This window comes from Melopsittacus undulatus, chromosome 8 (genome assembly GCF_012275295.1).
Source record: "Melopsittacus undulatus isolate bMelUnd1 chromosome 8, bMelUnd1.mat.Z, whole genome shotgun sequence".
In the NCBI taxonomy this organism is placed as follows: Eukaryota; Metazoa; Chordata; class Aves; order Psittaciformes; family Psittaculidae; genus Melopsittacus; species Melopsittacus undulatus.
The window spans coordinates 52,278,258-52,304,178 of NC_047534.1; the positions used below are offsets into that span (position 1 = coordinate 52,278,258).

At 43.6% G+C, this 25,921-nt stretch overlaps 1 protein-coding gene across 2 annotated transcripts in view; it reads right to left on the reverse strand.

Moving 5' to 3' along the window:
* The window catches only part of AGAP1 (ArfGAP with GTPase domain, ankyrin repeat and PH domain 1), a 316,234-nt gene that overhangs the window by 202,489 nt on the left and 87,824 nt on the right, over nucleotides 1-25,921 (reverse strand). For both annotated transcript variants that reach the window (XM_034065690.1, XM_034065689.1), the window contains exons 2-5: nucleotides 21,464-21,522; nucleotides 17,118-17,205; nucleotides 4,890-4,975; nucleotides 1,324-1,465 (exon numbers count right to left, since the gene is read on the reverse strand). In XM_034065690.1, the coding sequence (XP_033921581.1) occupies nucleotides 1,324-1,465; nucleotides 4,890-4,975; nucleotides 17,118-17,205; nucleotides 21,464-21,522 (375 nt within the window). The remainder of the gene's footprint in view (nucleotides 1-1,323; nucleotides 1,466-4,889; nucleotides 4,976-17,117; nucleotides 17,206-21,463; nucleotides 21,523-25,921) is intronic.

Below are 25,921 nucleotides of genomic sequence, written 5' to 3' on the forward strand. Positions count from 1 at the left end.
CAGTGGAAGGTGTCCCTGTTCGTGTTAGGGGTTGGAGCTGGATGAGCTTTAAGGCCCCTTCCAACCCAAACCAGGCTGGGATTCTGGGATTTGAAAAAATCCCTTTTGCATCAGTGCTGCAACAGAAAAATAACTTTAAAGAACCAAAATCCTTTACTCAGAATAATGGGACTAAAACTGAAACCCCCAGTATCGGAAGCACAGAAATAAAAGGGAAACATTTCCCCTTCTCTTTTTTTAACTCCACTTTCGAGCTGACAGTAGCTCTTCAGAGCAGCTCATTTCTGCTTTCTGGATGTAGTTTCTGCTATACTAGGATTTTCTGTGTCCCTGCTTCCCTTTTCATTTCTTTATCATCTGTTTCCGCCCTACAGCCTGGTCGTGATTCCTCCTTCTGTGCACCCCACACTTCCCCTGCCTTCATGTGGCAGCTTGGCAGGCATGCAGGGGAAAGCAAACTGCTCTCTGACCACAAGACTGACAATAGAATAAGCTGAGAGAGCACTGGAAAGCTTCAACATCCCCCAAACCAGTGGTGTACAGTAAAAAGGAAGATGCCCAAAAGCAAACCTACAAGGGCAACTCACAACATTAATGTGATGCACTGGAAAAACAAGGCAGGAATATCCAAAAGACAGATCAGATGCCAAATAGATTGAAATATTACTGGTACCTTTCCCTTGCCACACCTCCCCATAGGACAGCTATGGTTTGCTGCTGCTTCAGAACAGGGTTTAGGAAAACAGGATGGGGTGTGTGTGTTTGTTTCAGGTGGCAAAACACTGCTGCTGCATTCCTATTGGATTTAAAGGGCGGTCAGAGATACTGAGCAGGGGAATGGTTCACATCCGCTTTTTAGTACACTGCTAAAGTTTGCTGATCCCCCATCCATCTGCTGTTACGAATGGCAGGGTACTGATCACTTCTGGACACCAAACTGAACTGCTCTGACTTGCAGCACTTGGTTACACCGCTGATTCACCTGCCCAAATCCAGCATTAACACCTCCCTATGGACCCACAAACCCACTGGGACCAGCAAGCACTGAAAAGATTCCTTTGGAATACCCTCTGCAATAATCCCTCTCCCAGAGGTGCTGCAGGGATATCTGTCTCCCACCTCAAATCAGTCCGTGCAACGTTACAACCCTGCAGCAAGGCAGCTGAGGAAGCCCAGCAGGCAGAACAACCCCCTGCTGATGAAGAGCCAGTTTACCCACAGGCTCTCATCATCAGATGAGTGACAGGAAGACAAGGGAAAGGATGGGACATGGCTTTGCCAGCTTGGAATAGAAATACACTCGTAAATCAAGGCTGCACTTACCCTGGGTTCCCACTAGTACCATTGGGATTTCATTAGTGTTCCGATAGTTAGCCATACGGCTGTAGTAGTGGTAAACAGTCTGGAAGCTAATTTCATCTTCCAAGCTGAAGACAAATATAACAGCATCCACCCACATGGCAAACTGCAGAATACAAATGGAAAAGGCATACGGTGAGAAAGCAGGAAGAAGAAAACAGATAAAGAATCTTACCTTACTCGGGGGGAAATACACATCAGAGAAACTTAGTGGCAATAAGCAAGGCCTTAAAAGAGACCAAAAAGGATGAGTTTCATCACTCTGCAAGTGATGGGGATCTGGGATACACACAGATTTTTCCCCACTCTCGCAAATGCATCTCTCCTTCATGGGTATGTGATATTACAAACCCAACTACTATCAGTGCATACTGGGTTTGATTCACTGAAAAAGAAAACATTGCAGCCACTGATTTGTGACTTTTAAATAAGTAACAATTATCTCTGGGCACTTGATTGAGTGCCCCATTCAGTGTGTTATTTCCCCACCCTGTGATTCACATGCATACATGCTTCTGCCTAAGAGCTCATCTCAGTCTCCCCTGCTCTGGCAGGTTAAAGCCATTCCCCTTGTCCTGTCCCTACAGGCCCTTGTCCCAAGCCCCTCTCCAGGTTTCCTGCAGCCCCTTTAGGCACTGGAGCTGCTCTCAGGTCTCCCCTTCAGGAGCCTTTTCCAAGCTGAACAAACCCAACAAATAAGATTGTTTAAACACATTTACCACAGCAGTATATGTCAAAAAAGGACTGAAGTTCAGCTTACCTCACTTCACTGCCTTTAGTTTTTCCCTAAGTGACTCCATTCCTACCCAAATTCACACCAATGGAAACAACCTTTGCTCATTTGTATTCATGCTCTTCATTATATTACTACTGTATTACACCAGGTAGCTTGGGGACACACTGAACACATAGAGAGCTGCAAGGAGGCTCCACTGGGAAACCATTTGCTATGTTTTCCACCGCCTTACCTTTGTAAGCACTTTCTTCAGCCCTACAAACCCCTGCAGTTCTCTCTCTGCTGTTGTAGTATTTCAGCTGTTCCCCCTCACTCCTTTATAGATTGACACGCTCTCAGTTTTCATGAGGCATCCCAAGCTGGCATATGCAAAGGGAAGCTAAGGAAGAGCCAATGGTACAAAGCTGGAAAGCGCTTTCTGTACTCAAGTTGCTGAGCTCATCCCGTTTTCCTCTTTCAGAGTCAGGAGCTAGTAGTACTTCTTGCCTCTTTTTCATACAGCAAATCAGCTGATAAGTTAATGGGCATTTTCATGACTATATTGTGCTTGAAGCCAAATCTCTTACGGACAGAGTGTAATAACAAGCAAGAAAGGTTTGAGGTTTCCAAGCCAGTCAGGAGGACAACCTTCTAGATGGTAACAAAAGGACTGACCGCTTACACACAGCCCAGTCAGTGCCAGAATGCGGTCAATCACCACACTATTAAATAGGAACTATTCAAACCAGAAGGTCTATCCAAAGACACCAGAGATGGCATCATTGGGACTTACTATAGAAGGGTTCTCACTGACTGGGCTCAGCAGCTTCATGCCAAGAGCTCTTCCTTACAGCTACAACATCCTTCCATCAGTTTGGAAGCTAACAATCCGTCTAGATTTCCTTAATGCTTCATCAGTGTGTAGCAGCAGCCTCCTAATGAAGATCTTACAAGGTGTCCCTGCCCAGAGCAGGGGGTTGGAACTGGGTGAACTTTAAGGTCCCTTCCAATAGAAACCAATCTGGGATTCTGGTACTCCTTTTTCATGATTCAGTTATACATATTGATGAACCTGAAAGCAAACTTGTTATCCCAGGAATGAATAAGCATTTAAAAGATCTTTAACAGACACACAACTCAAAGTAACACCCAAAAAATCCAACACCATTTACACGTAAAACACATCTTCTGAATGGTGAAACTGCATTAACACCTCCAACCTTCCTGGCCTCATGATTTGCTTAAGAGCAAATCTCAACCACGATAGGAATTCAAACCTCCACATTTACCTAGCCTAGTTCAAAAGCCAAATGCCCTGTTCGTAGAGTGCAGTCAGCTCCAATGAACTCTGCAAACCCATTTCTTCAGGGAGAATACTGAGATTACTGCATGCACCTTTACAGCTCCACTATTTGTGTTTTTAGATGAGTGAACACTCTCTAAGCACCATGGCCTGGAAACTGTTGTGCACTTCAGCCAAATTATTCACTGCCTCCAACAGAGCACTTCTTGTGGGCTCCTGCCTCACACAGCTGCAGATGTGTCAGTGACACTGATCCTGTTTTTCTTTAACTTCCTTCCAGGATGTCTCTCTTGGTCTCCATTTCCTCCACCTCCTTTCTCTTCTGCTTTGTCCAGGCACCTTCCCCCTGCTCCAATCCTCCTGCTGCTAATGAGCAATAGTGGAGCTTTGAACCACAAGCTGCTGCTGCTGGCACCGCTCCCGTTCAGCTGTTTGGCGACAGCACAGTTCCTGCTGCTGTGTTTTATTTATTCATTTATTTATCTCTTTTGGAAGCTGATGCACTACTGAACAGCCGAGCAAAGCAAGGCCAGGGCAGCCAATGCACCTGAGGAGCCTGATAGTGCCCAGGTAAAAAGAGGTGGAAGGGGGGATGCTTGAAGGCAAGGATGCTGCCTGCAGGCAGGCTGGCAGAGTCTGCAGTGATTTAAGCATCACAAAAGCAAATGCTTCCCATCACTCCAGAGTAACAGAGGACACAAAATCACAAGCTCTTCCCAAGCCAAATCCCAAGGAGTCACCTTCTAGGAGACAAGGAGATAACATACCTATAGTGAAACCAAGCTAGCAATCTGGTAACTCAAAGGTGCTGGACTGGGACTCACATAGTTCAGTCTTAAATAGCACAGGGAGCAACCAGTGGAAGCAATAGGGCATGCAAAGATCTGTACACAAGTATGTGTGTCACTGGACATGCATCTGTTATGTATTTTCATAACATGAATCATAGAATGGTTTGGGTTGATGGGACCTTAAAGCTCATCCAGTTCCAACCCCTGCCATGGGCAGGGACACCTTCCACTACAGCAGCTTGCTCCAAGCCCCTGTGTCCAACCTGGCCTTGAACACTGCCAGGGATGGGGCAGCCACAGCTTCTCTGGGCACCCTGTGCCAGCGCCTCAGCACCCTCACAGGGAACAGCTTCTGCCTAAGAGCTCAGCTCAGTCTCTTCTATTCTGGCAGGTTAAAGCCATTAAACAATTGGCCATTCAGCTTAAATCACATTAATAATTTAGAGATTCTAACTCAGAAGAAAACGGACATCTGAAACATGCACTTTGGTCCCCAGTGGAAGCATATGGGTTAGGCAGTCAGTGTAAGTTATCTGAGCATCTCTACTACAGTTTCACACGGTAACTGAAATTCTAAACAGAACATTTATCACCGGAGGGCAATAGATGGATTTTCCCAGCAGGAAGATGAGGAGGAGCCAAGAAAGAACAAACCAAAGCCAGTTCTCGTAAAGGAAGGAAACTGCTGTGAGTTGGATAAAGCTCTGTATGCAATGCTCACCTGTGCCTCTGGAGGGCCACCTTCATCTCTAATCAGCAGCAGATAGCTTTGTCCATCAACTACTATCTCCTTCTTGAATCTCCCACCTGTCACACAAAGTAACTCGTTACAGCACAGAAAAGGGGAAAAACACAACACAGAAAAAGGCTTCACTTGTGGAAAAAGGGGCTTCCTTCAGGTCTGTTGCAAATGAATTAAGTCCTGGGAATCCCAGTCAGGCTCCCGTGCATACACACAGGGATTACTTGTGGAATTTAAATCACACACTAAGAAATAAAGCTAATGTAGAAAAGGCAAAAGCTTGCATTCCCACGTTAGCTTTTGATATGTACAGTTACAAGAGAGTCGCCTTTGCTTTATATAATGGTGAGAAATGTATCTCCAAGAAAGGCAAACATGAGACAGTCGCACACAAATAGTATCGTGTATTGTAACTACAATAAATTTCTTGTGGGACTTGGCATTTCCTCAAGAGAAGCCCAGTTCTTGCAGCACACAGGTGATGTTATGAAAATGATACTTCTATATTCACAAACCACAGTTAGGGGAAAATACTAGACACATGTTAGACAACGAAACTACAATGGTGGTACCTCTGCGGAGATGTACTAAGCTAACAGGGAATGCTGTGCCACTTACTAGCAGGAGGAATTAAAGACCTACTCTGGAGATCAGGATGAAGCAGCTGCACCATTACCTCTTCTGTCCACAGGCCTCATGGGGACTTCAACCGTGACCCACGAGCAGAATGGGGATTGTTTTCCTTTGGGGTTAAGCATGTTTTGGGCATGCTGCTGTGTCTCATGTCAGGCTTCAGATAACGACAAATCACATTTAAGGCTTCTGGTGTGACCGAGCCTAAGCCAGGATTAGCAAACTTGGTCTTCCTAAGTGGCTGGAAGCAAAACCACTCATATCTGCCCACCTATGGCGCAAAGGTCCCTAGGCCCCCAAGCTTAGCATCGTCCAACCACCTCACATCTGAAGTTACCAGCCTAAGATAAAACACATCTATTAACACACCCTAGCCTTCTTTCTTCATCCCTATTGTTTTAACAGGAATTACTTCCAATTAGGACCCTATTTCCCCACTACACTTGCATCACAACTTGTCATACTACCAAAACGGATGCATGCAATGTGACAGATGAGAAAACAACTCTGACCTGTTCTCCCAACAACCTCCCTAAGCAAGTCAGGCAGCACATACACTGATCCTCTGCACAAAACCCTCTAACCAGCTTAGAGCCACCATTTCCCCAACCCAACCATTACAACAGCTTTTAAATCAGGATCACTGAGCAGTTCAGCAATGGGCAGTACTGAAGCACGGTTTAATAAGAGACACAGGGACAGGGGTGGGTGGTTGTGGTTTTCTTGCTGTTGGCTTCTTGTTTGTTTGCTGTTTTCTTTATAAACCTACCCTGTTATAAAAGCTCAGCAGCACCAAACATGCAGCAATTAAGGCTGGCACATTGCTGCCTGTTTAACTGCACAGAAGGAGTAGGTGTAGAGATTTTCATTCTCTTGCTCCCAAACTGGATTTCAGATTTCGCCTCTGAAGATCAAGTGGCAGATAAAGATACATTTATCATCAGGGAACTTGAAAAGAGCCATTAAAACCAAGCATCCAACTCTTAAAGGCAACTAATCTCAGCTCTCAGGAACTGGATTTCTATTAAGCAGACCATTATTTCTATACATCATCAATTAATTGTATAAGCTTCACAACCAAGTGATAAAGATGAAGAATTGCCTAATGTACAGCCCTCCAGAGAGGCTCTTTAAAGCTGTAAGTAACAATGGGAATGCCGTGTATGTATGTGATGGAAGAGTGAAAGTTCTGGGTAATTGCCATTTCCTATTTCCTTTCTTTCCAGCCCTGAAAGCTCACACAGCTAATTATAAAACCCCACCAACTGCATACAGTTGAGAGCCAACTCATTATTCCCTCGTGTCAATGGGATGCCTTTCAAGTCTCCCTGGATCTTCAAACACTGGTCCGACACAAAAAGGAGGTACAGGCAAGGTGAAATGAAAAGCTTAAGCAGAGAACTGGGAAAATCAGAACTGAGAAGCCCCATGGATGTCATTAAACTGTACATCCACAGATCACAAACGTCAGCATCAAGAGGTTTATACCTGAGAGCTGCTTCATGGTCACCAATGATTTTGTTTGTGGGAGCAGCTTTAAGGAATGTTCCCTATTTAACAGTTACCCGACAGCACTCTTCCTATAGGAATTACACTGAGGGACCTACTTGTACACTCTGCCTTCCCCAGAACACTATGTGGAGCTCAGTACAACAATAAGGTGCTGTTATTCCCAGTATTAACTCAAATCCTGACACGCTCACCACTTCACCAGTGTCTGTCACACTGGAAGAGCAGTGCTGCACTCAAGGGGCATGCAGTCAATCCAAATCTATTCCAGTGGCTTCTCCACCCTTAAAAGCCGAGTGTGCTTCTTATCTGGAATATGCAGTGGTTCCTTACGTGTCCTCATGAATTTATGCATTGATTTTTGTTTGGGTTTAGGTATTTCAGGATAAATCATTTCAATGTAATGAATTTCAATCTAATTGAACCCCTCCAACCAAAGCGTTTAAAAGACTACCCTGCATTCCCCATCTGTGCTGAGCATTTCAAACCCCATCTGAAGATGCAGAAATGTAACAGCAGACTCTCACTCATCCCCAAATAAGATTTTATGCCAATCTGAGATCAAAGCAGGATGCATCCCTACTAACTTATGTTTCTACGCCATTAAAGAGCCCTTATCATGACCACATAACAACATTAGGTGCTACACAGCACAGAGATAGGGAAAACCTACTTCAATATCAAGAATTTACACAAATGAAAGTATAATTAGTAAAGAATACACAGATTTCTGCCAGCACATAAACCCAGGGCTGTACGTTTGCCCTGCAGATATCTGTGGTCATAAGATTAAGGCAAACAATACACTGAGCCTGCCTTAGGTCTGATGAGGCCTGATGTGATCCATCCAATGAGCAAGTGAAAGCAGTGCAAGGGCAGTGATTTTGGGATGGTTTGGCTTGGAATTAGTCATTTTCTTAAAAACCCATGTTTGGAGTTTGGAAAGCATCACAGAGCCATTGGGAAAGAGGAATTAGAGAGATCAGCCATTTCTAATACTGAACCACCACAACCTGTCCAAAGAAGTCAGGAAATGTCCCCTGGCTATGAAATACCACTCTGTTTCTGAATAGCTGTATATATGCTGGAACCAGAAAACACTGCCTAAACTGACAACACTAAAACAAAGAAATGACCTTCTTAATTGAAAGAGCAAGCTCAAAAAGCCCACAGCACTAGTCCCGAGGGAAGCAGCTTTGTTCCAGTCCCATCAGTATTATGACACATGCAGCTTTTTAATGAGGGAATTTCTCAACTCCCATATGTACCTGCCAAAAGAGGTCACTGATAAGAGTAAGACTGGCAGCCTGGACCACAGCTCTGAAGGATGGGAGAGATTTTGCTCCTGCTATATCCTTAAAGACTCATCAGAGCACAAGGATGCTGGAGTGCAAGGTGTGCAAGTCAGCACAGGGGCTATGCCTACTTGCAGCCCAAACCCCACCTCTAAAGCTATCTAAAAGGACATGCCAGTGAATCCCTAAATAACTCCAGAGCCAGCCAGATGGAGCTGGAAATGGTTTTCATGACATGTCACAACAATTGTGTAAAAACAAATCACTGCATCCGTGTGGAAGCTTTCACTTGGGTGGGTTTCAGGAGATGGTTTATTACTCTCAACCTCTGCATTATTCCTGGTTTTCCAGGGCAAGATCATTACCAATCCACACAGGCTTGTTTACAAAACATGTGCAAAAGGAAGACAAATAGTCCTCCTGCATAGGAATCACAAGCGATACCCACCAGAAGATAGAGCGCTGCTTCCGATGCGAGCCCTACACCCACGTTGGGTGCATTCGGCCAGATTCCGACCATATAAATGCTCCCTATAAAAACACAGCTTTGATCAATCTAAAACTAAACAAACCCTGTGCATCAGTGGTTTACAAGCACAGCTAAAGACCCAGCACACGTCAGAACGCCAGGCTGAGGGAATCAACAAAAGCTCCCTAATCTCATTTCTATGCACGTCATTCTACGGAGGGCAGCGCTGTGAATCAGCAGCGGTACGAAGCTGTCCTTCAGGGACAACAGAGACTCATTAAAGACCACACACCTTTGTCATCAAAGGTGTTTTATATTGTGCAAGCTTTCTATTACAGAGGGAATTCCATGAAGGAAGGTTTTCATCCGGCTCTGGAAGCCCTTCCCCTGCCTGAGAGCTGCTCCCCTGCGTAATTGCTCACTGAAGCAAGGGCTGATTTTCATGCTCTATCCCCAGGCTCGACTGCATTCACCAGGCTCTTTATTCAAGCAAATTGCCACGGGGATGAAGTTAGTTGGCCATATGAGAAAGATAAATTTGGGGGGCTGGCCACATGACAAAGCCATGCAGCAGCTGAATGTCTCCCATAACCAGGGGGCAGGGCAGACAGGAGAGGAGGCAGGAGATAAGGCTGAAGCAGACATAAAAGCCTTTATTTCCTATTCCCAATGAGGGATGAATTTTGACAACAGATTCTCTCCTTTTTCTCCCCTGTAAGATAGAAAAGACAGCATCGGGAACCTGGCTCCTATTCTGGGCAATGTGAAAACGTCCTTTATTCCCTCTGCTCACACACACCTCATTTCAGGACCAAACACAGGAAAATGGTCGAAAAGATCAGAAAACAAATACTCTCCCAAGATCTGCAACTAAGGAGTAGCACTACAGAACAATTACCCCAATGCTGTGTTTAAAGAAAGGGCTTGAAAAATGCTTTCCCCAGGGTTTCCCAAAAAGCACATTATTATACAAGCAGCATTTAAACTGAATTTTCACCAAATCAAGTTGTGCTCGGTGCTTCATAGCAATTCAGATGGGTAACGGCAGCACAGCAGCTAACACAACTTCATCTACACGCCAAGTTGGCCTTTGGGCATCTCCTTTATGCAGATACTGTGCTAGGCAACACCTGAGATACCATTAATGATAGATGTGCAGCCCTGAGAAGGACTTGGGGGTGTTGGGTGAGGAGAAGCTCCCCATGACCCAGCTCCAGTGTGCGCTGGAGCCCAGAACCCCCCTATGTGTAGAATGCACCCCCAGAGTGTGAGCAAGAGCTCAGGGAGGGGAATCTGAGTGATACCAGTATGAAAGGTTCTCAGTGAAGTACAGATGGAAGAGAGACACTTGTACCTGTAAGATGTAACATGCTACTTCATACTGACCCTTCTGCTCTCCTGTTTGAAAGGGAGTATTTTAGGAGGTAATTAAAACACCAAAGAAACCCAAACCATAAACAGGGATGATGACAGTTTCTTTGTCTGGGTCTGCTTAGCCGATCTCAGCGTCATTTCTTTCTGTGTGCTCAGATAGATTATAGTGTAATCACAGCTAGCAAAGTCCCATTTTAACTTCAGGGTTACTATTTGGAATGTAACACTATAATGAAAGGACAGATATTATAGAAGGCAACTCAACTATAAACTTAGTATAAAAACTGGAGGGATATTTAAAGATGAGACATAAAGGAAAGAAAAGGCACCTGAAATCTCTGCTTTAGTGCTTACAGGAGTCAAGTCTCGGGTTTATCTGCATTATGCCATACAGGGTCTATCAGCACGTATGTTAGGATCTCGGAAATTACATTGGAAACTATAAAGCTGAAGTTACATGCAGAAGTTTTGAGCAGTCCTGGCAGGAGATGATTGAATTGTTAGACTGAAAGGCAGAATGGGCTGGTGTCTGGAACACTGTATATGTGAGAAGCCAGCTTTTAAGGAACTGAAGTGAAAAAGGGCTCTGGTATTTGAAGTCATGGGGCTAACTTAGTAAGGAAACTTCACTGCATTGTGGAATGGTTTGTGTTGGATGGGACATTAAAGCTCATCCAGCTCCAACCCCTGCCACAGGCAGGGACACCTTCCACTGGAGCAGCTGCTCCAAGCCCCTGTGTCCAACCTGGCCTTGAACACTGCCAGGGATGGGGCAGCCACAGCTTCTCTGGGCACCCTGTGCCAGTGCCTCAGCACCCTCACAGGGAACAGCTTCTGCCTAAGAGCTCATCTCAGTCTCCCCTGTTCTGGCAGGTTCAAGCCATTCCCCTTGGCCTGTCCCTACAGGCCCTTGTCCCAAGCCCCTCTCCAGGTTTCTTGAAGGCCACAATATGGTCTTCCCAGAGCCTCCTCTTTGAGATTTCTTTAGAAAGAGATGTTTTGGGGATGTAAACTTCTTAAACTTGAAAACACTGGTGATGGAAACAGGTAGGAGTGTACCAAAGTAGTATCGCATCCTGCCCAAAGAAGCCAACTGCTGCTGTTTGGCTTTTGCTGGTCTGCAGCTGGCTTGGTAAAAATAACCTTTTAAAATTAGACCTATAGTGTATATCCAGTCAGTGGGTGAGCCATACAAGCACCTGCCTGCCCCTGCTCTCAGGAACACAAGTAAAACCAAAAAGCTGTTGGATATGCCTGATTTCCTATCTTGTCGACAGGAAGTGACCCATTAATAGCAGGTGCTTGTCACCCGGCACTATGGGGACAGACAGGTTCTTTCAGGGATCCTTTGGAGGATGGTGACACCGTATCTGTGCTTGTCTGCCTTACCTAATGGTATTAGTTGTGCTGGCTGTATTAGCAGAGAACTTGGGTATACCCCTATAAATGTACAGATACCTTTCTTTTCCTCTTTCATGTTAATACTTAGCAAGTTATAGCTTAAAAATACTCTAACATCTTCATAGAATCATAGAATAGTTAGGGTTGGAAAGGACCTTAAGATCATCTAGTTCCAACCCCCCTGAAGAGTTTTACTGTCTGAATAAGCTCGAACATCTGACATTCTGAGTGTGCCCCAATGGGATTTGTACTAAAGCTGTGCTGAGTGTTGGTGGTCCTGCTGAGAACACTAAATACAAGGACAAAGCAGTGGTGCAGAGTACTTCAAATCATTCCCAGTTGTAAGCTGCTGGTGATGTGAGGATTAGGATGAGCTATCTGCTGTCTGCCCTCCACAGGGATGCACAGATGCTCATCTGCAGGGTCAGTGGTTTGCAACCCTCCCACATCTGTCTGCAGCTGGTTGGGTTCCCATAGGCAAAGAACTCTCCTTTTCTCCCTAAAATACTGCTTTTGCTTTTCCCCACTCTATTTTTCTAACTTGTTTTGGTAATGCTGAAGTACCATCCTATTTTCTAATGTAATTGCAGTCCTTCCTGCTTCATTATGTAGGAATTAAATAGCCTGTAACTTCCATCTTTGAGGTTATTAATAAAGTATGTGTGTGAGACTTGAAACCCCTACAGAAACTTGCATTGGGATCATACTTTCTTTAAGATGAGTCATTTGATCAATACCAAGTATGGCTTTACCTCTACATCTCCACTCCTATGACAGTCATTTTATTAAGCCTGGGCTTCTCTAACTGGCTTACAAGCAAGGTGCCAGTAACCACCAGAAGCTTTATACAGAAAATACAACATGCACCACACTTCCTGACTTAACATAGTGAAGGAATCTTCATAGAATCCTAGATAGGTTTGTGCTCATACAGTTCCAACCCCCTGTGACAGGCAGGGATACCTTCCACTAGAGAAGGTTGCTCAAAGCCCTGTCCCTACTTTATTTCCCCTTGTCCTGTCCCTACAGGCCCTTGTCCAAAGCCCCTCTCCAGGTTTCTTGTGGCCCCTTTTGGGTATATTTAATTTAGGTACCTTCTTAACCTTGCTTAGAGGCTGGCTCTTCTTTTACTCACTTATCTTGGAGGCTTATTGATCACTTCCCTCTCCTTCTGTTTTAAATGTAACACTAGACTGGAATCTCAGCCTGGTTACTGTACTTCTGGCTGCTCCTTTTCCTTTCACCAAGTCTTCTAACAGGGAGAATCTGCCATGGAAGTATTCCCCCTCCTTGCACCCACATGTCTAATAACTACATTTGTGTGTAATGTCTGGTCAACGAAGCACCACGACTTCTCTGTTTTTTTTAGATACTGCTGGTGACTGGTTGAGGTTAATGAAGGATTTCATTCTAGCTGGCTTGTGTTCAGCCACAACTGGGATGCAGCAGGACATCAGCCTGTTCCTCATTAGCTTAACTGCAGTCAGGTAGTTCAGGACTGAACTGCTCTGTTACATTTTCCACCCCTTGGATATGAGACCACAGACCTTTGCAAACATGTCATAAAGCATAACTGCCTCTGTTTGTCCTCAGGATGAAGCCCCCCCCTCTTAATTTTCTATCTAACCATATTAAATGGCATTAATCACAGTCTCTGATTCTGTGCAGTTTTAACAGCTAATCATCTTTGGATGCTATATTTTACTGAATGCTTCAAAACTAAAGATTCAGTTGATCTCCATTCAGGTCTGTGGACCCAGGAGATCTGGCCTTTTACAGAAGCACTGCAAATATGTCAATGCATGTATCTCAAAATGAAGTTGTTAAGTGTCACTGCAGATGCTATTAACATTCCAGAATAAACCTTGTTAGAGAATCACAGAATCAACCAGGCTGGAAAAGATGATTTTGGGGTTAAAAACAAAGTGATTTTTAGGTAAAGTTCGGAAAGCAAGGAAATGATGACAGCTTTCTGGGAAACACATACAGGTCTTATTCTATACCTATTACTGGTAGAATATACATTGTTGTAGCCCTTAACATGTAAGAGGCATCTAACTGTAACTAAGTGGTACTTGCAATGTGATGCAACTTATCCTTCAGGGACACACTGAGGGTACCAGTACAGTGGTACTCTGCTGAGTCTACACTACAAACAGGCAGGAAGAGATGCCTATTAGCAGCTAAAACAGCTCTCTGGGGTGGGCTGAATCCCCACAAGTGCCACCACCATGATCCTGTTTCCTCAGCAGGGAACCTACTTTCTTCCCAACCCTCATTTCAGCTCTTGTGTACCTTTGAATTTAAGGGGAAACATGAGCTCAGGTTCCCTTCTTGGCTTTCTTAAACAAAAGATCACCGTGGACAGATTTAGCACTGCATGTTGACACTTGGTTGCCTGTTCTAGCATCTCACTTTACTGTGGCAGTGGGATGGGAGAGAAAAACCCCTCCTTTTCCTCACCCCAGCTGAAAGACCTCAGACTACAACTTATCTGTTTCCCCCTTTTATGAATTAGGCTCACTGGGAAAAATACACTGAAATAATCATGACACGAATTAGGGCATTCACAAAGATGCACAAAGGCCTCAGTCGTATTTCATCTCCGTTTCAGAAATGGAACCCCAAAAGAGACACTCTTGACTCACTGTTCCTGTAATCATCAGTTCACTTTGCCCTGCAAAGTACTTGGTGTCAAATACCATGCACACCATGTTCTATTTTGTCCCTACAGGTAGTATTCCAAGCACACAAGAGAACAGGTTGTATGTATCTGGCTTGTTCCAGCTATGTAAAAACCCCAGCACACTGCTCAGTAGGAGGTTTCCTTACAACAACTTGGAAGGTTCTCAGATCACAAGTAACTAAAATACCCCATTCCCCATCACTTCCTTTCTGTATCATTACAGAATCAAAATCCCACGTCCTAGCCTATTGAAATCCCCACTTGTGACAGGGTAATACATGACTTCTTACATCAAAATACATCTGATTTAAACATGTGTCACATAGGACAGCTTTGTGCATATTAAATATGCAAAGGCAGACTCTAAAAGTTGATTTTCTTCCCAAGGCAAACGTATTCTTTGAGAAAACAAAGGTTTTCATGTTACAACCACACTCAGAGGCTCCAATTAATCATGAACAGAAATAAATGATGCCAGGCAATGGCACAAAACTGCTTTACGCTTTAGCGTGATCTGATTCTGCCTCTCAGTGGAGAGGTGGTGTCGGGCAGCAAGACAAATACCTTGTCTTTGAGAAGAGAGCTGAAGGAAACATGAAACCATCTTCTGTATTTCACATGGATTTACTGGAATGCTGAAGCTACCTTAAAGGCCTGGGGGATTATCTGGCACTTGTCTAATTCAGGGCAGGTTTCATGGCAATTGTAGCAATTCAGAAAGCAATGGATAGCAGAAATAGTGATCCTGGGTCACAATCATCATTTTCCCATGAAGCATGCATCCATCTTCTTACCAATTGGCTATTACTTATATGATACCTGAGAAACTTTGCTGTTACAAAGCCATTTGCAGTCAGTGAACTTGGGGTTTCTTAATCAGTCAAGCACCTGACATTTCAATGTCTGATATATGTAACTCTTCTTTATCCTATTAAATAACCTGGCACATTTCTACCACCTCAGAAAAGAAGCAGATCCACATTGGTCTCTAAGGGAGAGGATTCCGCTCAGCTCCATATATCCACAGCTCTGTTCCTGTACAGAACAGGAAACCCAAAAAGTCCCCACCACAAATGCAGCAGAACCATCTGCATTGCTGCTGGTTTTCCTATAGAACAGCAGCCTTGGATGAGGAAGAAAGAAACCACTATTAACTCACTACTACAGATGTTTACTAAGGATGAGTTCAGTTTCCTTTAATACTGACTTGGATGGGAAATCTTGACCCTACCCCTCGCAAGGTGAATTAGAGCTCTTAATTATTCCAGTTTTCCTCCAGCTAATGAAATGGGCTGGTGTCATTAGCGAGGCTGGTGTCATTAGTGAGGCTTGTCAGCTACACTTCTGCGCAAAGCCATGATTTGATGCTGCTTTTGTAATCTAATCCTTTCAGGAAAAACAGTCGGAAAGTCACTCAAGCACTGTAAATACAACTCCTTGAAGACAAAGAGGACAGATGGCAACGCTCGCAAGGAACACCATCTAAAATATTCATCATTTAGGAGGAGAGGGCTGTTAACCCTGCGAACAACCAAGACATTTCAATCTTGTAGGAAAAAGAGCCCCATCGTTTTCCACTCATCAAAGGAGGGCAGAGATCTCTAGAGATACTCATTGTTTTTTGCTCAAGACCTGTATTCAGTGGATCCTCATGCTACATAACCATTCCTCAGTGTCAGCATCCAGAAGCAGCAGGCATAAATGGGATCTACACACAATTCTGTCGCAAGGCTCAATTATCACCCCATCAGTCCTGGCTACAAAGCAGCAAAAATATTTAGGACAAGCTTATAAACTGTTACTGCAATTACACAAGGAAAAGCCTTGTCCATCCCTCCCTTTCCTCCCATTTTAACTGCAATTCAAGCCTGTTAAAATGTCAAGCACTGCGTTTAATAGCTTCCTTTTGGTAAGAGTTAATTCGAAACAAATGTTACCATAAATGCATGAAGCTACAAACTACTGCTGAAAAGACAACTACAGCAAGAGACAAAAACAGTGAGATGTACTAAAGACTCGAAATCAAAAGGGAACAAATCAAAATGATACACAAAACAAGGGGAAAACACTCTAGTACAGAAACCGTTGGCTTGTCTCTTCAAAACAAGAGCTGCCATGAAGACAATGTATAGTTACCTGCATCCATATCTGCAAAGAATGGAACAGCCAGTAAGGAAAAGAAGGAACCAGAAATTCAGTGTCTCAGAGTTGGATTTAAAAGTTCATAAGGAGAATAGATAAAAAAATAAAATCAAAAAGGTATTTAGTGTGAGATACACCTCGATAAGGTACTACAATGGCTTTGATTTCAGGCTATAAACCTGGACTCATGTTTAACACCATGTTTTCATGTATAAATTCATTTTCTACGGCATAAGAACTTAAAAACAACCAAAACAAACAACTACAAGGTAAAGATTTAATATATTAAATAAGGAACAAGTTATATCTTTATTGAGGTTTGTGAAGTTGTTTTATTCTCCCAACATCCCAAACCAAAGGGCCCAATTCTGCAGAAATCAGCTACTAGATACAGTAATGGTGGCTTCTGACAGCCACACTGAAAGCAGCAACAACTGAGAACAGTCAACTCTTCTCCATACAGGGCTAGAAGTCTCCCATATGGACACATCATGGATGCAAAAGTATTTAAGGATGCTCAGTAGTTATGAACAAGCTACAGTTATTGGATATGCTTATCTCAGTCTGGAAAATGTTAAAGGCAAAACCTCCATGAACAGTGAAATAGGAAATCAGGCTCCTTACTGATTAATTTTTGCATGACTGAAAATGAATAAAGACGTAGAGGTGGGGGGAAAGAAATGTGCATATCCACATACCTTCAGGTGATTCCTCTTGGACATAGGTGCCAGTCAGATACCGGTGTACAAGCGCAGACTTGCCACTTGCGAGGTTGCCCACAATCCCCTAGGATTGGGAAAAGAAATGGGGAATGAAGTTCAACTGCAATTAATCCCTGCAAAAAGCAGGATGTTCAGCATACAGAACAACAGAAACACTCCAAAACATGATGACACAAACAGCAAATACCAGAAGGCTAATGTATAAATGTATAAACCAGAATCACCCCGGGTTAGTAGCACTACTTTATTAAGCTCGCCACCAGTGCTAAGTGGGAACATGAAACAGACTTGAGGGATGAAGCCGGAAGCTCAGAGCAAGGTTGTCACCTCTTTACTGACTCACAGCATCACAAATTGGTTTGAACTGGAAGGGATCTTAAAGCTCACCCAGTTCCAACCCCTGCCATGGGCAGGGACACCTTCCACTAGAGCAGCTTGCTCCAAGCCCTATCCATCTGGCCTGCAATGTTAACACATCACTGACCTCTTATATAGGAGTATATCTCTGTAGGCTTTCCACTGCATGATCCGCATTGCCTGGCTACTGAAGCCCACACATAATACACGTGGCTAGAGACAGACAGATCTTGGCATCCTCACTGACTTGTTGAAGTCTCTCACTTCACCAAGAAGTTCACAACTCAAACCCGTTCATGCTCAAACATCTGCACCGGGGGTGTCAACAGCCAAACAGAAGTACTCAGTCTTGATGAAATGTCTTTTTAGTTCCCTTGCTCAATTCAGCTGTCCCTGTTGAATACAACCCTGAGTATATTGTGCTTAGCTCTGGGGGGAGGAGACAGGAACTTATTTCATCCTTTAAAATAAACCCAAGCCTACTCTGTTCTTAAATGCTTATCTTGACCGTAACCAAAAGGTTCAGAACATAAGATCCCTGGAGACAGCATGAACTCTGCTGAGCCTTTGGTGTTTGAGTTTGCCAACTCGACAGAGGCAGCACAAACAAGTTACGCATTAATAGCCATTCTGTACTCCCATTTTCCTGCTCCTAATTGGTAACTATAGGAAGAAACCATCCTCCTTGTGAAAAACTGCCTACACCAACAGAGTAGTGCCACCTTAAACACTTCTGGAGCTGGGGAGAGGAATAATCATCTCCTCTTTACACCCAGAACAACTCGCAGTTCAAGCAAGGGGAACAGTTCTGCAAAGGATACCCACTTCATCTCTGCAGCTGAGCTGCAAGAACAGCTCAGATGAAGAAGCAACTCAGGCAGAGAGTAAATGGAAGGCAGTCTCGCACCATCCTTCATCCCCTATGATGGCATAAGAAATAGAAGCAAAAAGAAATATAACCCACGAAACCCACTGTAGGATAACTGCTACCGAGGAGCAGTCCCATCAAATACACAGTTCAAAATCACACAAACCCAAAGCAATTTTCCTCAAACCTGACTATAAAAACCTCCATTTGCAGCACAGCTTTGTTTGCCCTGGACAGCTACTTCAGAAAGCATTCAGGAGGCAGCTACCTCCTTCTCCTCCTCATCTGGTACAAGAGATGATTGTTTAAGATCTCACCCTGGTGCCTGCACTGGAAGAGCCAGGGCAGCCACCTCTTTTCTACCAGATACAAAACCAGTATATGGAATTCACATCCAGCAGAATGAGTCTTCTGCTGCTTCATGCAGTGCTCTGGGTCTCTGCTCACCCTCAACCTCTAAAACCAAGGAGGAATACACTTTACACTGGACAAATCTGACTCCTAACACCATTTCTCTCTTAATCAGGGCTTAGTTTTAAGGATGATCCCCCACAGTATGACAAGTATGCCAGCATGTTTTTACAGCAGTCATATTCCTGTCTCCCACATTTTAGATACAAACATGAGTCATTTCTATTTATTTATGGATACATATGAAATGCACAACGAGATGATCTTAACGTCCCTTCCAACTCGTAACCATTCTACAATTCTATGTTATGGAACAAAAATGCCACCCTCACCCAGTTCAGAGAAGAGAAAATCCAGCTAACAAGGCTACCGCACGATGCTCTGTCAGTTCTGGCTTGTGCAACACTGAATCATTTATTTGCATGTGCCAGACATGCTGTAAAAACAAATCCAGACCCCTCTGCCCACATCCTACAAATCCTATTTGGAAAAATGCAGGAATGCATCGCTGGAGCTTGGCATTTGGAGGCTATCCAGCACAAAAGCCTGGCTGCACTTGGCATACTCCTCAGTAACAACTAAAATGATTTTGTCCAAGATGCTCTTGTATTTATTCAGCCTAACACATCCTTATTGCACACTGGGATAAATGGGATCAAGGAATACCACCACCACTTAGGAAAGGGCCTGCTCTCAGCTGGATGAGCACGCTCTTGACTGTAACAGAAGCCTCATCATTCTGATCAAGCAGAAACACACGAAATCAAGCCCAATAGGGCTAAAAAGGGAGGCAGAGTGAAAGACTGGCATTCTCTGAGAAACACATGCACTGGCTTTCCTTTACTGCAACCCTGCAAGCACAGAGGAGGAGGCTGGAAGCAGGGGAATGACACAGAGCTGACCCACTGCACCAACCCCTTCCCAAGGGCAGTGGTGTAGGAAAGGCAGAGCGGATTGTGGATGGAGGCTCTCATTTGCCCTTCCTGCTGCAGCACAAGCTCTTAGCCACGGCTGGTGCTGCCACCTTCAATCATTTGCAGTGGGATAATTAGACCATCATTTTTGTCCTGGTAAGAGTTCTGCTTTTATCCAGCATTACACAACCTGAAGCCTTGGATGGGCACCTCTTACCACTTACGCATGCCGACCACTTAAAATCAATTCTCTACAGCAGCAGCCACAAAGCCAAAGTTCCTACCACTGGTTCAGGCTACACGGGAGCAAGATACCCAAGACACGTATTCACATAATGCAGTCGTGGTAGCCCAAGAAACAATTGTACCCAGGACCAGTTCATGATGCTCAGCAATTGGTTGTGTTCTGTACTTCAACACTTAACCATCACAGCTTTGGTCTCACCTGCAAGAACCAAGTTTATTGGTGGATCCTGTGAATTATTAAGGGTAAGAGAAAGGGAAGGGATGAGCAAGGAAACCTCGATCCTCCCCAGCACAAGCTTGCTAATACCACAGTAGACTGGACACATACCCAAGCACACCTTCCAGGCCTGAATTCTTATTTTTATTGTGCAAGGTATTTGGGGAGATACTTGTTTTCCAAATTACTCCATCAGTTAAACTGAATCTGCTGACCCTCCATAGGCTTTTCCTGTCTTACACAGTTACATCCATTGACTACCATGTTTTTCTTCTACTTAGCATGTACACTGCTGAAATCAAAACTGAAACATGACTGGAGATGGGAGGAAGCTGCTTCAGTTAATATATCATTCTATGTAAGAGCATTTATCATGTCAATATGAATGTCACCTCCATAACCACTATTACTAACTCAGATTATGAATAAAGACATTTACCACATGAGAAATGGGGTAGTAAGGCATGGGCCCAGATGCCTGTTCTTAAATGCATCCAGTTCCAGGCCTCCTCCTGTGACAGCTGGACAACAGGAGCTGAACACAGATGCCAGCCAAAACACTCCCAAACCCTGTACCTTGGGTACCACCATCATTCTGTAAGACCTCAGAAACTGATTGTGTTGAAATCCAGACATCCATGTGGTAAATATCACAGTGATCTGGCCTCAATAACCCTGTGCTGTTGGTTTGATAGCCCCTTAGAGGAGGTTTCAGCCCTCATTCCCAGCCTTTGTGTTCACAGCACTTAAAAGGGCAAATCTGGGAAATGCCCCCAGTTTGTCTCCGTGTTACTTTTGCCTTTTCTTCTACCCATATGGAAAATGGTCTAGCCCAGTGCAAAGTTATTGTGAGCAGCTATTAATTCACTCTTCATTCTTACAGCAAAATGTACGCTTTGATATATATACATATATGAACCTCCAGAATATTGGGATTTTTTGATAATCAGTATAGATTCAATTAAATTCTTTTACAAGAGGAAAAAGGACATTTGTGCCTTCAAAACACAGTGAAGGTGAGATAAATAGAGCTTTACATATCACCTAACTAACTAGCTAACCTCCACTTCCCCCTCTTACAGAAGACTTCCCTACTGAGAAGACTACCTAGTTGGTGTAGCTAAACAAGTTGAAACAGCAATAACATATAAACTATATAAACAGATCTTTGAAGCATGATTATAAGAATACATAAACTTCATACAGATATTTCTGTAGGAAAAATCATTTTCCATATATTATTAATGTAGCTTACATGATTTTCACTTGCATAGAACATTATCAGAGATGGAAGTAAATAGAAACTCACCACTTTCAGCTCTGGTACAGATCGGCTTAGTGTCCATTCCTGGCTATTTACAAAGGCATCTGTAAAAGTGGACAAGAGGCACAAAATCAGTACAATGACATTTCATGGTCTGCTGCACAGGGTATCATGCTTTGGGTACATGAAACCGAAGTCACACTCAATCTAACATGAGAAACACTATGGGTCTGGATAGATCATACCCATTCTGCTGCTCTCTGTTAGCAAGTCAAGCTGTATCATCCCCACTGGCATTAACATGCTCAAGCTAACTCCAGTCCTTCAGGGCTATGAAAAGACTCTTTCCATGGGTACATGGTGAAACTGTTTCCCATCTACCACAGCACATTTCTTCCTTAGACTGCTCATCACGCCACAGTTGTGCTTGCCACCATCAGCAGTAGCTTTGCCACCCAGGTGAAGGAGAATATTTGCCTGTTCTAAAAAACATGATGGTTTTTCCTTAGTGTCAACAACTGCAATGACCAGCAACAGTGCTAACACCTCTGCCCAGCTAAAGGACAGTACCTGTTTCTTCTGGAAACATGCTGGTTGTCAGTAGCATGATCCAGACAGGAATAAACCACAAAGCCATTGACTGTAAAATGGATTTCAAACTACTGGGGGTTGGAAAGGGCTGATTTCTGGAAAACTGGCAAGTTCAGTTCATCATTGCTCCCAACAGAAACCGAGTCCTGAGGACTGCATCAGATCCAACCTCATCAACAATTCCACACTAAACAAAGGGAAATAAAGCTCCAATTTTCTACCTCCAAAACCATTTATCACTTTTCCCCTCTGTAATGGACTGAAACCAAACAGATAATGATAATTCCAATACAAATCCAAGCAGCATTACTCCGAATCCTGATTCAACCCTCCCTAAAACCACACAAACCAGATGAAAGCCTGTGTCTCCTATGCACAGAATGTTCCCCCCCAAGCAGATCAGATGCAACTCCACAGTAATGAAACAGCACTGAAGGAAGTCCCAGTGTTACAATCAATTCCTAACTGAAATAGGGAAGTAAGAAATAAGAGAGGAAAAGTATTTCTGGCCACACTGTCCATAGGCAAGCAAAGGTTTTGCAACCCATTGCTTCCCCTCTGACACAACAGTCAGGAAAAGGCTATTTCGTTTTATCTTTTGATCCAGAAAATGAAGTTGGAAGCAGTTTCCTACCCCAGGGGGTATCCTCACTAACTTAAACCACCAGCTATAAGCAAGCTTTCCCAGTGCCTAACTAAAGGCAACCACAACAGGAAAGAACTGACCATAATGAGAAGCCACCAAACCAGAGAGCTCCCTTTGGACAAACCTACTTCTTCATGGTATGAAGTACAGGTGTCCCAAGAGATGCTTCTGTAACTTGACTTGCTGATCTTGTGGAACACTAATAAAGGCTCACAATTACAAAGTGCTGATTTAATCACTGTGTGCTTAGTCCCAGTAAAGGTATCAACTAATGGGTACTTACATAACTGAAGCTTTGAATTCATGTTTTTCCTTCTCTAAACAGGACTCATTAGACAGCCTCTAATTTCACTGATAGGCTCCATCTCACAGCAGCATCCCATCACAGCTAACTGGGAAAATGCACGTTTTACAATGCAAAATGTTGGAACAAAAAACGTTATCCCAGTAGTATTCCAGTAAGCAGTTTTCACTAGGTATTAATTACATGTAACAGACCAAAGATACCCCGTGTTCCACTTCATAACCCAAAGTACCATTCGTATTCCGTGCTTCCATTCCAAAACTATCCATTTGCATGATCTAACATTTGCATAGCACGATTTGAACATGCCTATTTCTCTTTTCCCCATACTTGTGCATGTATTATTCATTACTATGTGCAAAAGATGGATACATGGACAACCGGCCCTTTCATCTGCACGACTCAGCAGCAGCAGAAAAAGCCAAGGTCATACAGCACAAGGAGGTTTCAGCTGATCTCCAGATTCTCTGGAGTCAAGGAAAACCATCAGTCTTAGGCAAGCATTACACCTTGCTGGTGGGCTCTGTGTGTGTATGTGAGAACACTCCATCAATGTTGACAAGCTTCAATAAGACAGGAAGATTAAAAGACAAGCAAACAGAACACTATCACCTTAGAGAACTGCAAAAAGCCATTTAAGCCAAGGGGGAGTCTCACAAAGGGAATGAGAACATCAGAAGCTCCATCACTTCTTCAAGAAACAAAACAACAGACAGTGTTTTGTAAGATCTGTCACTTCTAACAGGCTAAATCGGGAAGGAGAGGAAATGAAAGGTAAACTTCCATAAAGCCATGAGGCCAAAAGACAAAAGCAGAAAGATGTCAGCTGCAGAGAGGAAGAGTGATCCAGCCTAAGATGTGGATTTATTCCTCCTGCGTGGTCCTTCCTTCATTGCAACACATCAATTCCAGTCAACAACCTTCAAAACTAACTGTCCCAGACAGCAAGAGATGATCCCACATATTTCCCACTCTAATACACACATCTTAATTCTGATCAGGTATAGAATAAGAGAAATTCAATGAAACTAACTTGAGATGGCACTGGGCTTCTTGACAAAGGTACATGCTCCTTTTCATTATGTACATGGTTACTGCTACACACACACAGATTTTGAGCATCCACAATACTCGTGAACATTTGAAATACCTTTTTATTGCCAATATATACCTGCTAAGGAAAAAGATGCCCTCAATCCAACCCATTTAAACTAAATTGTCACATTATTACTATCTTCAACTTGCAATTAAATTAGAGATGGTTTTCACTGCCTCTTCAGCAAACAACCCCCCTAAACTTTTATCGCGAGATCTATGGGGTCATCTTCCCTCCCTAGCGTAATTCACGCTTCCAACCCATGGAACAGCATGCATGATCAAAGAGTTTCCATATCAAAAGCTGACTTTTGTTTTTCAACAGATATATAACGAATAAGACAGTTCATATATATAAAAGGGCCTTTTGGAACCTGTCACACTCTTCCAACTATTTTATGCAAAGCTTTAAAACGAGCATGATGGAACTAAGTCGATGCTTTGAACTGCTGAGAGATTACCCCTCCTCTGAAAAACACATGTTCTAGTAGTAGCACAAGTCACAGCCCAAAAGCTGCTCATTTCCCCTCTTTGCTGAGAAAATTAGCACACAAGCTTTGGGAAATACGCTCTGAAAGGGCTGCTTTGATAGGGTTCCAAAAGAAAGATGTGTGGCTTTATCTGCATCACTGTGGGCAAGTGGGAACATATATTTTCTGTACCTGCTCACTCCTGGGTTATCTCCAAAGTAGGAAGGAACTGAATATTGCTTGTAAGGCAATGATGGGGGGATCAGCGACGGATGCAGTTATTGGTACTTTATCTTCATTCACATGTTTTTTGAGGGCTCCTCTTCTTATAAAACAGAAGAAGATCTTTTGCTGAGGCTTTCCAAAGGAATCCCTTGGCTTCTTCCTTCTTCCTTTCACAGCTTTTCCCATTTAAAAGGGTAGCAAAGGGACTTCAGAACAGCCTGAGGGAAGCTCTTCCTAAGCAGGTTTCCAAGCATCATGGAAGATTTAAGTCTTTTCATGTCATACTGCAGAGACATATGCTGCTCTTTGCTCATCCCTCCTTGCACACAGATTTGCCAGTACATTTCCATCTCCATGAGAGAAAGAAATCCATGAGCTTCTTGGGCTTTGGACTCAGTTACCACTCTGGAGTGAGATACAGCCATGACAATAAAGGACAATACAAGGTGAGTGGAGCAAAAGCAGTGCAAGGAGTGAAGCAGAGGCTCCTGTGCTGGCACTGCTGATGGGGCTATGGGCTGCTGTACTGGTGCTGAGGCAGCTGAGGTTCTTACTGTTTAATTAAGCAACAGATCTGGTTGGCTTGTGGGGAGTTTTGGAGCAGGAGGGATCCAATGGATGGCAAGGGTGGTGTGATTCTCATCAGCCCCAGCTGGAAGTATTTACTGTGGGCTGATGAGCTGCTTTACAGCTGTTGCCTATAGCAGTAAATAGAGTTCATTTAATTTATTAAAGGGCCTGCAGCATTAAAAATCAGATATGGGAGCAGACAGGCTTTTGCTGGAGTTGTTTCTGTAACTGCTATGGAACCTCTTCTGTTTTCCTATAGGACTTGCCTCCCCTCCTCTTGAACCATGGATGGTTGAAGTGACCCTGTTGTCCCTCAGTAACATTGGTTTGATGATATTTATTTAGTTTTTAGGGTTTGAAGATGGAAATTTGGATTTTTTTGTTTGGAAGCTTATTCGAAGCAGGGTTTTATACAGTGTTGGAGCACTCAGACCTTCTTGCAAGCCTGCTGCTGCCCTATGCTATGGAGAACATAGACCTTGCCAAGAATGGCCATCAAAGCCCAAGATCTTACCACAGCACTGTGTTCATGGGGAACAACACAGCATGTACACCTGGTTCTTACTATGGGAACTAATCCAGAAGGTTCCTCTGGCTGGAGC